This window comes from Oncorhynchus kisutch, unplaced genomic scaffold (genome assembly GCF_002021735.2).
Source record: "Oncorhynchus kisutch isolate 150728-3 unplaced genomic scaffold, Okis_V2 Okis07a-Okis12b_hom, whole genome shotgun sequence".
Taxonomy (NCBI): domain Eukaryota; kingdom Metazoa; phylum Chordata; class Actinopteri; order Salmoniformes; family Salmonidae; genus Oncorhynchus; species Oncorhynchus kisutch.
In genome coordinates, this window is record NW_022261984.1 from 16,431,818 (window position 1) to 16,444,317 (window position 12,500).

General features: G+C 47.5%; 1 protein-coding gene across 1 annotated transcript in view; it reads left to right on the forward strand.

Annotated features, from left to right (window-relative positions):
- Positions 1 to 12,500, forward strand: part of LOC116360087 (trichohyalin) — a 35,096-nt gene that overhangs the window by 5,046 nt on the left and 17,550 nt on the right. The window contains exons 2-12 of the mRNA XM_031814612.1: positions 145 to 315; positions 415 to 765; positions 925 to 1,140; positions 2,970 to 3,105; positions 3,523 to 3,665; positions 3,843 to 3,889; positions 4,085 to 4,373; positions 6,626 to 6,733; positions 6,971 to 7,087; positions 7,427 to 7,701; positions 11,306 to 11,423. Of these exons, the coding sequence (XP_031670472.1) occupies positions 145 to 315; positions 415 to 765; positions 925 to 1,140; positions 2,970 to 3,105; positions 3,523 to 3,665; positions 3,843 to 3,889; positions 4,085 to 4,373; positions 6,626 to 6,733; positions 6,971 to 7,087; positions 7,427 to 7,701; positions 11,306 to 11,423 (1,971 nt within the window). The remainder of the gene's footprint in view (positions 1 to 144; positions 316 to 414; positions 766 to 924; positions 1,141 to 2,969; positions 3,106 to 3,522; positions 3,666 to 3,842; positions 3,890 to 4,084; positions 4,374 to 6,625; positions 6,734 to 6,970; positions 7,088 to 7,426; positions 7,702 to 11,305; positions 11,424 to 12,500) is intronic.

Genomic DNA, 12,500 nt, shown 5'->3' on the forward strand with positions numbered 1-12,500 from the left:
ATATATACTGTATACATCCTGAATGACCTCTAGTAACGTGTGATTTAAAACATAGCTACTGATCAACTCAAAACACATCGATAGATATCAACCTGAATATGAATCTCTTTCCTCCGTCCTCCCCTCTTTTAATCAAAACGTCAGGTGATCTATTCTCTGAACACTAAGAACGAAGAGCAGGAGGCGGCCCTTCAGGCCGTCAGCCACGCCCACCAGGAAGAGCTGAGGCGGGTTACCACGGGGACGTGTACCGAGGGGGAGGAGTCGGTAGTGCTTAGGACACGCCTCTCGGAGCTGCAGGAAACTCTAGCTCAGGTACCCCGTCTGTCCGTCCAACATGTCCGTCTGTTACCCAGTCTGTTCCAGTGTGGATCACCACAGGTTAATTAACTCTGTGTGTCTCTACACCTCCAGGTTCAGGTAGACTTTGAGAGCTACCGTGTCCAGGCAGAGGAGAGGGATCGTGGGGTAGAGGCAGAGCTAAGGAGGGACTATGAGGAAAAGCTCCAGGTTCTGGGGTTGGAGAGACAGGAGACCCAGGCCCAACTCAACACGGCCCACGACGAGAGTCTCCGACTGGGGAGAGAGCTGGAGACGGCTGGGGAGGCTGCGCAGTGCCTGGAGGTTCAATGTGATGAACTACGGAGGAAAGGAGAAGAGCGAGGGAAAGGGAAGGAGAAGGAGATGGAGAGAATGCGACTCCTCTCGGAGGAGGTGAAGACTCTGAGGAAAGGGAAGGAGCGAGCAGAGGAAGAGAGGGAGAGAGCAGGGAGAGAGGAGAGGGAGAAGTGGGAGAGGGAGAGAGCAGTGAGAGAGGAGAGGGAGAAGTGGGAGAGGGAGAGAGCAGAGAAAGAGGAGAGGGAGGAGTGGGAGAGGGAGAGCGCAGTGAGAGAGGAGAGGGAGAAGTGGGAGACGAGGATGAAGGAGGTGACAGAGGAGAAGGAGGAGTTGAAGAGGAGCATGGAGGAGGCACGCAGGGAGGAGAGACGGCAGTGGGAGGAGAGAGAGGAGGAGGAGAAGAGAGGGATGAGTACAGTACTGAGAGAGAGAGTGAGGAAGGCGGAGGGAGAGATGGAGGGCAGTCTGCAGCGACTCAACGAGAGCAAGAGACACGCTGCCAAACTACAGGACAGAATACAGGTACTCACCCTAACAGGACAGAATACAGGTACTCACCCTAACACGACAGAATACAGGTACTCACCCTAACAGGACAGAATACAGGTACTCACACTAACAGGACAGAATACAGGTACTCACCCTAACAGGACAGAATACAGGTACTCACCCTAACAGGACAGAATACAGGTACTCACACTAACAGGACAGAATACAGGTACTCACACTAACAGGACAGAATACAGGTACTCACCCTAACAGGATAGAATACAGGTACTCACCCTAACAGGACAGAATACAGGTACTCACCCTAACAGGATAGAATACAGGTACTCACCCTAACCCTAACTCTAAACCTAACCCCTAACCCTAACTCGAAACCTAACCCCTAACCCTAAACCTAACCCCTAACCCTAATAGAGAGAGAATCCTAGTCTTTATATAGCCAGTGACTCTGTCACATAGTTTCCTGTGTATCCATCCTTCTAGCCCTGCTACTTCCTGTTTCCCTGTGTGAACCTCACCCTCTACTTCCTGTTTCCCTGTGTGAACCTCACCCTCTACTTCCTGTTTCCCTGTGTGAACCTCACCCTCTACTTCCTGTTTCCCTGTGTGAACCTCACCCTCTACTTCCTGTTTCCCTGTGTGAACCTCACCCTCTACTTCCTGTTTCCCTGTGTGAACCTCACCCTCTACTTCCTGTTTCCCTGTGTGAACCTTGTTGTGGAAATGTCCTCTATTTACCAAATCCCGAGAGTAAACCACCACACAAGTCAGAGTTAGTTATCACAAAGTCCATCTTTAATTATATGAGCTCTATCACAATCCTGTGACTCTCAGATCAATGCAGTGTCTATAAATGAATTATCTGAGAGTCCCTTACACATTGCAACTGAGATCCTTTATAGCAAAGACACACATAGCCAGACAGCATTGGCCATAATTTATCGTTCAGCTTTGTCTCCTAAACTATGTTCTTTTCTCAAACTCAGAACCTAAACAAAACCTCATATCAACAGGCATATATCAAATCCACCCCTCCTTGACAAGATCACAGAGACCCATTGACTGGCACACAGACATTGTGGAGCCAAGAGATACACGCTTGACCTCTCCCCTCTCTGCGGCCCAAGTAACTTAGTCCTGACAGAGAACAGATGACTGCAACCCCGCCACAGTATTATACAAAACTAAACATTCTGATGAGAAGTAACTTACACACATATGATGAATATAAAACATCTTACCTATGTTACCAACTAATTCTGATTATTCCCCAACAACCTCACCCTCTACTTCCTGTTTCCCTGTGTGAACCTCACCCTCTACTTCCTGTTTCCCTGTGTTAACCTCACCCTCTACTTCCTGTTTCCCTGTGTTAACCTCACCCTCTACTTCCTGTTTCCCTGTGTTAACCTCACCCTCTACTTCCTGTTTCCCTGTGTGAACCTCACCCTCTACTTCCTGTTTCCCTCTGTTAACCTCACCCTCGACTTCCTGTTTCCCTGTGTTAACCTCACCCTCTACTTCCTGTTTCCCTGTGTGAACCTCACCCTCTACTTCCTGTTTCCCTGTGTGAAGCTCACCCTCTACTTCCTGTTTCCCTGTTTGAACCTCACCCTCTACTTCCTGTTTCCCTGTGTTAACCTCACCCTCTACTTCCTGTTTCCCTGTGTGAACCTCACCCTCTACTTCCTGTTTCCCTGTGTTAACCTCACCCTCTACTTCCTGTTTCCCTGTGTGAAGCTCACCCTCTACTTCCTGTTTCCCTGTGTGAACCTCATCCTCTACTTCCTGTTTCCCTGTGTGAATCTCACCCTCTACTTCCTACCATCTCTCTCTCTCTCTAGGACCTGGAGGAGGAGTTGGAGTCGGGGAGGAGGCGTGTCTCGGGGGCAGAGGGTGGGGCTAAGAGGGCATGGGAGGAGTTAGTCGTGGCCAAAGAGAGACTACTGCTGCAGGAGGAGGAGCTGCAGAGCAAATCAGGTAATCAATCAACCAATCAAGCAATTAATCAATTAATACATTAATGCAAAAATACATTAATAAAACTATAAGAATCAATCAATCAATTAATACATCAATACATTAATAAAACAATATATGAATTAATCAATCAATCAATCAATCAATCAATTAATCAATTAATCAATTAATCAATTATTCAATCAATCAATCAATCAATCAATTAATCAATTATTCAATCAATCAAACAGTTAATACACCAATCAATCAACCAATCACTCAATCCATTAATCGATAAATCAATCAACCAATCAATAATTGTATCAATCATTCAATAAAGGAGTTTAATGTGTAACGTAACGTCTATGTCCTTCTGTGTGTGTGTGTGTGTGTGTGTGTGTGTGTGTGTGTGTGTGTGTGTGTGTGTGTGTGTGTCAGAGGAGCTGCTGAGTCGTGGTGTGTGTGAGGGGTGTGTGTGTGTGAACGTGGAGGAGTTGAAAGGTCAGGTGAACAAACTGCAGAGCAGGAACAGAGAGCTGGAGTTGCAGAGCAGTGGGAGAAACAACGACTACGCCAGACAGGTAGACACACACACACACACACACACACACACACACACACACACACACACACACACACACACACACACACACACACACACACACACACACACACACACAGACCAACTTTGAATGAATTCCAGTAATGTGACAACATTCTGACCGTGTGCTCGTGTGTGTGTGTGTGTGTGTGTCCAGCATGCGGAGGCCCTGGCTAGTCTGCGTTCTGAGATGGTGAGGGCTCAGTCAGAGGAGCTCCGGAGAGAACGGAAACACGCAGAAGTGGAAAAGGAACAAATGCAAAAAGAGATGGAGGAAGAGAAAGACAGACTGCAGAAAGAGAGAGAAGAAGAGAAAGACAGACTGCTGAAAGAGAGAGAAGAAGAGAGAGACAGACTGCAGAAAGAGGGAGAAGAGAGAGACAGACTGCAGAAAGAGAGAGAAGAAGAGAGAGAACGCCTGCAGAAAGAAAGAGAAGAAGAGAGAGAACGCCTGCAGAAAGAGATAGAAGAGGTGAAAGGAAGAGTGACAACACAGATGGAAGGAAACACGGAGCTCGTGGAGGAGCAGAGAGAGAGTCTGAACCAGGAGAAGAAGAGATTGAAGGAGCAGGCGGACGAGGAAAGGAGGAGATTGAAGGAGCAAGTGAAGAAGGCGATAGAAGAGGTGATGAGGAAACATGCAGCTGAGCTCCACAACGCCCAGGAAGCACTGAGGACAAACCAAGAGGTAACACACACTGGAGACATCTGTTCTGACTGGGTCCCAGACAGAACCAGACATTACAGACAGCTGGTCTGACTGGGTCACAGACAGAACCAGACATTACAGACAGCTGGTCTGACTGGGTCCCAGACAGAACCAGACATTACAGACAGCTGGTCTGACTGGGTCCCAGACAGAACCAGACATTACAGACAGCTGGTCTGACTGGGTCACAGACAGAACCAGACATTACAGACAGCTGGTCTGACTGGGTCCCAGACAGAACCAGACATTACAGACAGCTTGTCTGACTGGGTCCCAGACAGAACCAGACATTACAGACAGCTGGTCTGACTGGGTCCCAGACAGAACCAGACAGAACCAGACATTACAGACAGCTAGTCTGACTGGGTCCCAGACAGAACCAGACAGCTAGTCTGACTGGGTCCCAGACAGAACCAGACATTACAGACAGCTAGTCTGACTGGGTCCCAGACAGAACCAGACATTACAGACAGCTTGTCTGACTGGGTCCCAGACAGAACCAGACATTACAGACAGCTGGTCTGACTGAGTCCCAGACAGAACCAGACATTACAGACAGCTAGTCTGAGTCCCAGACAGAACCAGACATTACAGACAGCTGGTCTGAGTCCCAGACAGAACCAGACATTACAGACAGCTAGTCTGACTGGGTCCCAGACAGAACCAGACATTACAGACAGCTAGTCTGACTGGGTCCCAGACAGAACCAGACAGCTGGTCTGACTGGGTCCCAGACAGAACCAGACATTACAGACAGCTAGTCTGACTGGGTCCCAGACAGAACCAGACATTACAGACAGCTGGTCTGAGTCCCAGACAGAACCAGACGTTACAGACAGCTGGTCTGACTGGGTCCCAGACAGAACCAGACATTACAGACAGCTAGTCTGACTGGGTCCCAGACAGAACCAGACATTACAGACAGCTGGTCTGACTGGGTCACAGACAGAACCAGACATTACAGACAGCTGGTCTGACTGGGTCCCAGACAGAACCAGACATTACAGACAGCTGGTCTGACTGGGTCCCAGACAGAACCAGACATTACAGACAGCTGGTCTGACTGGGTCACAGACAGAACCAGACATTACAGACAGCTGGTCTGACTGGGTCCCAGACAGAACCAGACATTACAGACAGCTTGTCTGACTGGGTCCCAGACAGAACCAGACATTACAGACAGCTGGTCTGACTGGGTCCCAGACAGAACCAGACAGAACCAGACATTACAGACAGCTAGTCTGACTGGGTCCCAGACAGAACCAGACAGCTAGTCTGACTGGGTCCCAGACAGAACCAGACATTACAGACAGCTAGTCTGACTGGGTCCCAGACAGAACCAGACATTACAGACAGCTTGTCTGACTGGGTCCCAGACAGAACCAGACATTACAGACAGCTGGTCTGACTGAGTCCCAGACAGAACCAGACATTACAGACAGCTAGTCTGAGTCCCAGACAGAACCAGACATTACAGACAGCTGGTCTGAGTCCCAGACAGAACCAGACATTACAGACAGCTAGTCTGACTGGGTCCCAGACAGAACCAGACATTACAGACAGCTAGTCTGACTGGGTCCCAGACAGAACCAGACAGCTGGTCTGACTGGGTCCCAGACAGAACCAGACATTACAGACAGCTAGTCTGACTGGGTCCCAGACAGAACCAGACATTACAGACAGCTGGTCTGAGTCCCAGACAGAACCAGACGTTACAGACAGCTGGTCTGACTGGGTCCCAGACAGAACCAGACATTACAGACAGCTAGTCTGACTGGGTCCCAGACAGAACCAGACATTACAGACAGCTGGTCTGACTGGGTCCCAGACAGAACCAGACATTACAGACAGCTGGTCTGACTGAGTCCCAGACAGAACCAGACATTACAGACAGCTAGTCTGACTGGGTCCCAGACAGAACCAGACATTACAGACAGCTAGTCTGACTGGGTCCCAGACAGAACCAGACATTACAGACAGCTGGTCTGACTGAGTCCCAGACAGAACCAGACATTACAGACAGCTAGTCTGACTGGGTCCCAGACAGATCCAGACATTACAGACAGCTAGTCTGACTGGGTCCCAGACAGAACCAGACAGACATTAACACAAACTGTTGCAGAAGGGCCTCAAAAACAACCACTGCGGTGTGTGTGTGTGTGTGTGTGTGTGTGTGTGTGTGTGTGTGTGTGTGTGTGTGTGTGTGTGTGTGTGTGTGTGTGTGTCAGCAGGTGTGTGTACGTGTGCAGGAGGACAGGAGGAGTGGTGAAGAGGTGTGTCGAAGGCTGGAGACTGAGAGGGAGGAGCTTAGAGACCAGCTGCAGCAAGCAACCAATCAGGTGAGAGAGGCTTTGCCTTGACTCCCATCAAGGACTCAGACTCTCCATTAAATACACAAACAACATACTGTACTGACAACATTCTGACTGTGTGTGTGTGTGTCTGTGTGTGTCTGTGTGTGTCTCTGTGTCTGTGTGTCTGTGTGCGTCTCTGTGTGTTTATGTCTGTGTGTCTGTGTGTGTGTCTGTGTCTGTATGTGTGTGTGTCTGTGTGTGTATGTGTGTGTGTGTGTGTAGATCTGGCGTTTGGAAGGAGTCATTCAGCAGCAAAGTCAGGGGGGTGTGGCCTCTGAAACTCCTCCCACCTGCGGAATCCACTGTTCCCACCTCCGAGAGGATCTACAGCACATACAGGTACACACACACACACACACACACATGCAGACACACACACACACACACACACACAGAGACACACACACAGACACACACACACCACACACAGACACACACACACAGAGACACACACGCAGACACACACACACACACACACACACACACACACACACACACACACACACACACACACACACACACAGAGACACACACACACACAGAGACACACACACAGACACACACACACTTAATTGGTGTCTAAATCACAGATTAGTGTTGATTGGTTTTTCAATCTCTGCTGTGTGTGATGGATGGTGTGTGTGTGTGTGTGTGTGTGTGTGTGTGTGTGTGTGTCAGGAAGAGATGGATCGACAGAGAGAGAGTTACCAGAGGGAGATGACAGGTCTGAGAACAGACAAACAGAGACTGGAGGAGAAGGTTCTAGAGCTCAACCAACAGACCCAAGAGAACACAGACAGAAACGTTCTAGAACACAACCAAGAGAACACAGACAGAAACGTTCTAGAACACAACCAAGAGAACACTGACAGAAACGTTCCAGAACACAACCAAGAGAACACTGAAAGAAACGTTCCAGAACACAACCAAGAGAACACTGACGAGAGAATCCGGTAGGTTGGAAAACTTTAAATAACGACAAAACACTATTCACCTTATGATGCCTCGCCCACATGACCCAGTTCCTGATCCAACGCTAGATTTTCAACCTAGATCTTCAACCTAGATTTTCAACCTAGATCCAACATCATTGTTTTTCCTACTTTCAGACCATTCACAAACAAGCTATTAAATATCAATGAAATTTGACAAAACTATGGAATAACGTGCACAGAATTGGAAAGATATGTTAATTCTATGTTGAGGAAAATGATGGTAAGAATCATAAAGTTCCCTTTCCGTCTCTCAGTATAATATTTGTATTTATTTATTTATTTTATTTCACCTTTATTTAACCAGGTAGGCTAGTTGAGAACACCTTTATTTAACCAGGTAGGCTAGTTGAGAACACCTTTATTTAACCAGGTAGGCTAGTTGAGAACACCTTTATTTAACCAGGTAGGCTAGTTGAGAACACCTTTATTTAACCAGGTAGGCTAGTTGAGAACACCTTTATTTAACCAGGTAGGCTAGTTGAGAACAAGTTCTCATTTACAACTGCAACCTGGCCAAGATAAAGCAAAGCAGTTCGACACATACAACGACACAGAGTTACACATGGAGTAAAACAAACATACAGTCAATAATACAGTATAAACAAGTCTATATACGATGTGAGCAAATGAGGTGAGATAAGGGGAGGTAAAGGCAAAAAAGGCCATGATGGCAAAGTAAATACAATATAGCAAGTAAAATACTGGAATGGTAGTTTTGCAGTGGAAGAATGTGCAAAGTAGAAATAAAAATAATGGGGTGCAAAGGAGCAAAATAAATAAATTAATTAAATACAGTAGGGAAAGAGGTAGTTGTTTGGGCTAAATTATAGGTGGGCTATGTACAGGTGCAGTAATCTGTGAGCTGCTCTACAGTTGGTGCTTAAAGCTAGTGAGGGAGATAAGTGTTTCCAGTTTCAGAGATTGTTGTAGTTCGTTCCATTCATTATATGGGGAGTCAACGCGTTTTTGAGTTTTCTTCGGGTGAATATGATTGGTCGTTGACTGTATGCTATACCCACGTTTCCTCCTACAGGGACAGTAGTTATATTCATAACTGTACGGATGTATTTCACGTAGTATAAGCGCTTGGAGACCTACGTTCATTAGCATTAGCATTCTCATAGAGAATGACTGGCGGTGTTAGCATATTAGACTGTATCTAATGGTCGTTATCTATAGCCTGTATCACTTATCAATCAAAGATCAATGCTTGAAATAGCAATGTTGTTTGACACAGAATATCAATGACAAGAGACAGAAACGGTGGCGAAGTGTTTTATGACGATAACATCAGGATATTTGCAGTCTGTTGTGCCACGAAGCTATAACGAGCTAACGCCGCCAGTCATTCTCTATGAGAATGCTAATGCTAACAAATGTCTGTTTCTGTGTGCTTATGCTACGTGAAAACAAACGTTCAAAATTTTTTCGATAATTATCCTCAATATAGAATTAACATATCTTTTCAATTCTGTACACGCTTTCTAATAGTTTTGACAAATTTAAATCACATTTAAGAATGTTTTGCTTCTTTGTGGATGGACCGGAAGAAGGAAAACAAATCTCAACAAATTGGATGTGCCCTTGTTTTTAATTTGAAATGTAATTTAATCTATTTAACAAGTCAGTTAAGAACAAATTCTTATTTTCAATGACGGCCTACCAGGGAACAGTGGGTTAAACTGCCTTGTTCAGGGGCAGAACGACAGATTTTTACCTTGTCAGCTCGGGGGATTCGATCTAGCAACCTTTTGATTACTGGCCATAACGCTCTAACCACTAGGCTACCTGCCTCCTCTACACTCTAACCACTAGGCTACCTGCCTCCTCTACACTCTAACCACTAGACTACCTGCCGCCTCTACATTCTAACCACTAGGCTACCTGCCGCCTCTACACTCTAACCACTAGGCTACCTGCCTCCTCTACACTCTAACCACTAGGCTACCTGCCTCCTCTACACTCTAACCACTAGGCTACCTGCCGCCTCCACACTAACCACTAGGCTACCTGCCTCCTCTAACCACTAGACTACCTGCCACCTCTACACTAACCACTAGACTACCTGCCTCCTCTAACCACTAGGCTACCTGCCTCCTCTACACTCTAACCACTAGACTACCTGCCGCCTCTACATTCTAACCACTAGGCTACCTGCCTCCTCTACACTCTAACCACTAGGCTACCTGCCTCCTCTACACTCTAACCACTAGACTACCTGCCGCCTCTACATTCTAACCACTAGGCTACCTGCCTCCTCTACACTCTAACCACTAGGCTACCTGCCTCCTCTACACTCTAACCACTAGACTACCTGCCTCCTCTACACTCTAACCACTAGGCTACCTGCCTCCTCTACACTCTAACCACTAGGCTACCTGCCTCCTCTACACTAACCACTAGGCTACCTGCCTCCTCTACACTCTAACCACTAGACTACCTGCCACCTCTACACTCTAACCACTAGACTACCTACCTCCTCTACACTCTAACCACTAGGCTACCTGCCGCCTCTACATTCTAACCACTAGGCTACCCTGCCCCCTCTACACTCTAACCACTAGACTACCTGCCGCCTCTACACTCTAACCACTAGGCTACCTGCCACCTCTAACCACTAGGCTACCTGCCGCCTCTACACTCTAACCACTAGGCTACCTGCCGCCTCCACACTAACCACTAGGCTACCTGCCTCCTCTAACCACTAGACTACCTGCCACCTCTACACTCTAACCACTAGTCTACCTGCCTCCTCTACACTAACCACTAGACTACCTGCCTCCTCTACACTCTAACCACTAGACTACCTGCCTCCTCTACACTCTAACCACTAGGCTACCTGCCTCCTCTACACTCTAACCACTAGGCTACCTGCCTCCTCTACACTCTAACCACTAGGCTACCTGCCACCTCTACACTCTAACCAATAGTCTACCTGCCTCCTCTACACTCTAACCACTAGACTACCTGCCTCCTCTACACTCTAACCACTAGGCTACCTACCTCCTCTACACTCTAACCACTAGACTACCTGCCTCCTCTACACTCTAACCACTAGTCTACTTACCTCCTCTACACTCTAACCACTAGGCTAGCTGCCTCCTCTACACTCTAACCACTAGTCTACCTGCCTCCTCTACACTAACCACTAGACTACCTGCCTCCTCTACACTCTAACCACTAGACTACCTGCCTCCTCTACACTCTAACCACTAGGCTACCTGCCTCCTCTACACTCTAACCACTAGGCTACCTGCCTCCTCTACACTCTAACCACTAGGCTACCTGCCTCCTCTACACTCTAACCACTAGACTACCTGCCACCTCTACACTCTAACCACTAGGCTACCTACCTCCTCTACACTAACCACTAGGCTACCTGCCTCCTCTACACTCTAACCACTAGGCTACCTGCCTCCTCTACACTCTAACCACTAGGCTACCTGCCTCCTCTACACTCTAACCACTAGGCTACCTGCCGACCCACTATTGTTGCCAGGGGGTCATAATTATATTCTGCAGTGTGGTCACACATTTTTACATAATGTGTGTGTGTCTCCAGGTCAGAGTGTGAGGAGCGCCTGAGGGCGGAGCTTAAGGCGGAGCTTGATGCGGCTGTTGCCACGAGCAACCAGAGAGAGCAGGAGCTGCAGACTCAACTAGCCGATCTCCAATCACAGGTAATTTACTCAACTAGCCAATCTCCAATCACAGATAATTTACTCAACTAGCCAATCACCAATCACAGGTAATCTACTCAACTAATCAATCACCAATCACAGGTAATCTGCTCAACCAGCCAATCACCAATCACAGGTAATCTACTCAACTAGCCAATCACCGGTAATTTACTCAACTAGCCAATCATCAATCACAGGTAATCTACTCAACTAGCCAATCACAAATCACAGGTAATCTACTCAACTAGCCAATCACAGATGATCTATTTAACTAGCCAATCACCAATCACAGGTAATCTACTGAGATGTCTGGGGGGGTCTGATCTAACCTCACTATTGATCTGAGATGTCTGGGGGGGATTCTGTTCTAACCTCACTATTGATCTGAGATTTCTGGGGGGATCTGATCTAACCTCACTACTGATCTGAGATGTCTGGGGGGATCTGATCTAACCTCACTACTGATCTGAGATTTCTGGGGGGATCTGATCTAACCTCACTATTGATCTGAGATGTCTGGGGGGATCTGATCTAACCTCACTATTGATCTGAGATGTCTGGGGGAGGGGTCTGATCTAACCTCACTATTGATCTAAGATGTCTATGGGGGGGATCTGATCTAACCTCACTATTGATCTGAGATGTCTATGGGGGGGATCTGATCTAACCTCACTATTGATCTGAGATGTCTGGGGGGGGGGGATCTGATCTAACCTCACTATTGATCTAAGATGTCTATGGGGGGATGGGGGGGATCTGATCTAACCTCACTATTGATCTGAGATGTCTATGGGGGGGATCTGATCTAACCTCACTATTGATCTGAGATGTCTGGGGGGGGGGGATCTGTTCTAACCTCACTATTGATCTGAGATGTCTATGGGGGGATGGGGGGGATCTGATCTAACCTCACTATTGATCTGAGATGTCTATGGGGGGGATCTGATCTAACCTCACTATTGATCTGAGATGTCTGGGGGGGGGGGGGGGTCTGTTCTAACCTCACTATTGATCTGAGATGTCTATGGGGGGGATCTGATCTAACCTCACTATTGATTTGAGATGTCTATGGGGGGG